Below are 5000 nucleotides of genomic sequence, written 5' to 3' on the forward strand. Positions count from 1 at the left end.
ACACAACTACCCCACCACCAACAACTACAACAGTAGCTCCACCGAACACAACCACAACCCCGGAGCCACCAGTGCCAAATCGAAGGAGTTGGAAATGTGATGGGTACTGGCCAGAGGGAGGGCAGGCAGGCTATGAGAGCAGCACTTTCAAGTTAGGTTACTTTCACACATATGTCAATGCAAGAGGTAAGTATCTTTAATTAAAATAATATGTACAGGTTAATCAATGTATGCATCATATTCACTGGGCTGTAAAATCATGGGTATTATATACTGAAGACCAAGCAAAGTGTTCTATCATGTGTAATATAATGTATTATTAGTTATATGTTTTAGATATATTTGTATTAAATAATGAGGCATTTGATTGAAGGAAAATGCTCTTTTCCTTTTCCCTTTTCTGAGAGCTATGATGTAAAGCTTATAGCAGTCAGATCAGATTGTGTAATCAGAAATATTAACATAGTTGAATTTGTATAATAAAAATGTGTGTAGAGTTAAGGGTTGCCAGATGGATTCTCTCTCTCTCTCTCTTACTCTCTCTTTCTCTCTCTCTCTCTCTCTCTCTCTCTCTCTCTCTCTCTCTCTCTCTCTCTCTCTCTCTCTCTCTCTCTCTCTCTCTCTCTCTCTCTCTCTCTCTCTCTCTCTCTCTCTCTCTCTCTCTCTCTTTCTCTCTCTTTCTCTCTCTCTCTTTCTCTCTCTCCCTCTTTCTCTCTGTCTTTCTCTCTCTTTCTCTTTCACTTTCTCTTTCACTTTCTCTTTCACTTTCTCTTTCTCTCTCTTTCTCTCTCTTTCTCTCTCTTTCTCTCTCTCTCTCTCTCTCTCTCTCTCTCTCTCTCTCTCTCTCTCTCTCTCTCTCTCTCTCTCTCTCTCTCTCTCTCTCTCTCTCTCTCTCTCTCTCTTTCTATTCCTCCTGCAATTTTTCCACCTCTTCCTCCTTTTGTCTACTCTTCCTTTTCTTCATCAGATGTCCACTAGTTTGAGAACCAGAATTTTTGGTTTGAGTACGACATATTTAATAATTTATTAGCAGTTAGAATTACACTTGACATATAGATTAGATATCACCAATTAATCTTATTGTCTCATTTTCTGCAGAACCAATTGACCAGGTGAATGTAACAGGCAAGAAATGGTTGAAGCATGATGAACTCCTCAACTTGACAGTACAGTGTTCAGGATCTGGTCCATGGGGCTACTGTCATAGGGTCTTTTATGGGACCTATAATATAACTGGTAAGGCATTCTCTTGGATACTTTGTGCCTTTGAAGTGTTGAAGCATGCAGTGTCATTTATTTGGAAGTATTGATAATGGATTGAAACTACAAGATGAAACAACTACACAAACATTCTTGCATATAGATTCATGGCAATAGATGTATGTATATTTTTAAATGCCTATGCCCTATAATAGATAATTATGTGTATGTAAATAGATAAATTGATTGATAGGTAGATAGAAGAACCTTTTTATAAGCAAGAGATGTTGTATATCAAAGTCTTCACAACAATAACATATTAAAAGGTTTATTGTATTATTTATATGTGTATATATATTTATAATATAAGATTTTCATAAGAAATATTATTTGTTTCCACAGGTAATGAAACTTGTGGCAAGGATCCATTGATGACTAATGATTGCAACTTCTTGGTCATTCATTACTTCAGAGAAGCAGGAACTTTCACTTGTCTTGTGATCATCGAAAATGAAATCTCTCATGAAATATTGCCTTTAGCCATTAATGTGTATAATGGTAAGTGGTATAATTGTAACTAAAAGTTATTACTCATCTTTAGGTATAATTGTAACTAAAAGTTATTACTCATCTTTAGTATAGATGGTATACTAGTTTGCTACATATGATTATTTCTAACCCATTTACGACTCAGAGGACATTTGCCTAATTTCACTCCCAATGGGTATATAGCAACAGAGCGCAGCTTCTTGCTGGGTGATATCCCAAGCGATTTTCACCCACCCTATTCTAAGGGGTGACAAAAAGAACTAAGTACAATGTGGATTTACAGCAAAACTCCATGATGTGATAGGACATCAACCATCATGTGGGAAATATTCTGATGACGTGAAATGTCATCATCCATCGTGAATGGGTTAAGTGTATGAATTTCTAATTTGAAAATTACTTATTTTTCAGTGGACCGCAAACCTCAGTTGTCATATATCATCGTACCTGTGTCCTGCAGCCTGGTAGTTATAATCATTATAGTGTTTGGAGTTGCATACTTCATACAGAGCAGAGAAAGGTAAGATGTTATCCAAGATTAAATTGTTTGTGTGAAAATATCCAAAACAGAAATGATCCATTATGATCCAAAGCTATACTATAATGAAATTTCAGAAGGCTCCACCCATGTTGCTTGGTTCAGTTGGTTATGCAGCTTGTACAAAACAATTCTGATAACTATGTGCTTACATCGTTGAATGTGATGTTTGTAATTGCCATAGTTGATATCATATACTCTTTTATCCTATAATGTAGTAAGGCCAAATTTATATTTGTTATTTATTATAAGCATTATTCCTAAACCATATTTTTCCTAATTATCCATAAATGAATCTGTGGTAAATCCTTCACTTCTCATCTAAGATCCAAATTATTTCAAAACATTGAATGTGAACCAATTAACGGTAGATGATATGACATTCACATCATGGCTTGGCTGGTCTTTCCATCCAAGTGATGTGAAAATCTCATCATGCTTTTGTCTGGCCAGGTGGTCAGGTATGTAGTGGTTGGTCGCTGCCTCAACATACTAATTGCCTGCAGTACTGGGCCTGTGCATTTCAAAATACCCCAGTAAAATATCCAGCCAAAAACCACCCTATCCTTAACAGGCTAAACTTGAATAAAGATTTGGATACAAAATCAGGCTACATTGCTTTCTAGCTTCATGATTTATACATCGTTGTGGTTTCCTTATTCATTCTTGACATAGTCTTTCAGCAAAACTATAAAGGTGGTAATGAGACAAAGCCCATATTGATATCATTATGGCAATCTGAGTTACAAGGAAAAACAATTAAGATTTCTTTTCATAAGCCTCCCCACTAAAGACATAAATGTTGGTAGACCACAAAACATAGTATGTTACTAATGGAAGAATAAATAAACACATCATCACCGCAAAGTTTTTGCTCAGGGGAGAGTTATACCACCTAAATTGAGCAAAGTGGTTGGAGCCTCCTATAATTTTTTGAATGGACAGAGAACTATTCCAATAACCAAAAATGGTGGTATAAAACAATTTTGTAGATAACAGCTGATACTTAAAGCTTTTATTTAGTCTGCATATAAAATATTGGTAGGATTTTATAGTATTTATCAGTTTCTGTAAAATCATCTGTACTGTTTGCAAGATTCTGATAGACATTATCTGCTAATGTTAAAGGACATAAGAAATATCTCATCAAAAGAAATAGGTCATCAGTATATTATGGAAAACATTAAAGATATATTGATTTTTCTCATTGTCAGGTATTCAGTGGAAGTAGCAGACTTTGACTTCGGAGCTAGTGAAGAACCAGAATATAAGACAATGTATGAGCAGATTAAAGAGTCTCTGTCTCAGGCGGTGTCAGGGCAAGACTGGGATGCAGATGAAGACAACAAGTGGCGAGATAGAGGGCATGTGGTTGAGAGGCCTCGGGTAAGGGACTATGGCACTGTACCTCGCTGAGATGTCCTCTTGGTAAATAACAAGCCAGATGACATAGCATGTTGTGTTTGTATGATGACTGCTTTATTTTTTTATTGACCTCAAGGATTTTTTTATGATAAGGGAGATGTTTATTATCATAAAAAGAAGAAGAGATATTGTAATACCTTATATTTGCTTCATTATTGTGAAGTGCTAACAACTTTTCTTGAAAGGCTGTACATGAACATTGTTTTCCAGTGATTATACAGTCATATGAATGACTTTGTCCAAATACTTCAGGCACCTCCCATAAGGGTACATTTTCTAATTACTGTAAGGAAAGTATGGAGACATAAATTCTTTACAGTAATAAAGAAGGCTGCTTAATACCTGTTCTTGTATTTTTTTCTTCGTGTTAATTTGTGATTTGCAGCTTTGTAGGAGGGAAGGGAGGGAGGTGTGAGAAAGAGAGAGAGAAAGAGAGAGAGAGAGAGAGAGAGAGAGAGAGAGAGAGAGAGAGAGAGAGAGAGAGAGAGAGAGAGAGAGAGAGAGAGAGAGAGAGAGAGGAGAGAGAGAGAGAGAGAGAGAGGAGAGAGAGAGAGAGAGGGGGGGGGGGGGAGGGGGGAGGGAGGGAGAGAGAGAAGGGGTGAGAGGAGAGGAGAGAGAGGGAGAGAGAGGGGGGGGGGGGGGGAGAGAGAAGGGGTGAGAGGGAGAGAGAGAAGGGGTGAGAGGGAGAGAGAGAAGGGGTGAGAGGGAGAGAGAGAAGGGGTGAGAGGGAGAGAGAAGGGGGTGAGAGGGAGAGAGAGAAGGGGTGAGAGGGAAAGAGAGAAGGGGTGAGAGGGAAAGAGAGAAGGGGTGGGAGGGAGAGAGAGAGAGAGAGAGAGAGAGAGAGAGAGAGAGAGAGAGAGAGAGAGAGAGAGAGAGAGAGAGAGAGAGAGAGAGAGAGAGAGAGAGAGAGAAAGCTAATGGGGTGAGAGAGAAGGAGAGGAAAAGTGATGTGAGAGGGTGATTGAAAGAGAGGGGGTGAGAGATGGAGAGAAGGGATGAGCGAGGGGAATGGAGAGAGAGAAGAATTGTGAGAGAGAGAGAGGGAGAGGTGGCTGAGTAAGTGAGTGTTCATGGGTTTGTATTATTTTCACTCAAACTGTCTAGTCTGTTACCTATTCTTTAAAATATTAGGGAATTGCCTCAGTGTGTTTGAGTCAGTGTTTTGCACTTGCATGGAAAAAATGCCTTTATAAAAAATGTATTTAGTTTGCAATGACCAGTAAGATGTAAGGTTTTTATTATTGGTTATTACTTCAAAAAGTTATATTGGTGGCTTGTAGATAGTTAC

At 38.1% G+C, this 5000-nt stretch overlaps 1 protein-coding gene across 2 annotated transcripts in view; it reads left to right on the forward strand.

Moving 5' to 3' along the window:
• LOC122265993 (uncharacterized) overlaps positions 1 to 5000 on the forward strand; it is a 16692-nt gene that overhangs the window by 11041 nt on the left and 651 nt on the right. Inside the window, exons 5-9 of one of the 2 annotated variants that reach the window (XM_043035529.2) lie at positions 1 to 186; positions 1099 to 1236; positions 1603 to 1758; positions 2161 to 2269; positions 3502 to 3673. The exon at positions 1 to 186 is cut by the window's left edge and continues 172 nt beyond it. In XM_043035529.2, the coding sequence (XP_042891463.1) occupies positions 1 to 186; positions 1099 to 1236; positions 1603 to 1758; positions 2161 to 2269; positions 3502 to 3673 (761 nt within the window). Of the gene's footprint in view, positions 187 to 1098; positions 1237 to 1602; positions 1759 to 2160; positions 2270 to 3501; positions 4158 to 5000 lie in introns of those variants that run through there. The other variant, XM_043035528.2, reaches the window with a different exon arrangement.

This window comes from Penaeus japonicus, unplaced genomic scaffold, assembly GCF_977035675.1.
Source record: "Penaeus japonicus unplaced genomic scaffold, GWHDUDI00000001_assembly GWHDUDI00000009, whole genome shotgun sequence".
Taxonomy (NCBI): Eukaryota; Metazoa; Arthropoda; class Malacostraca; order Decapoda; family Penaeidae; genus Penaeus; species Penaeus japonicus.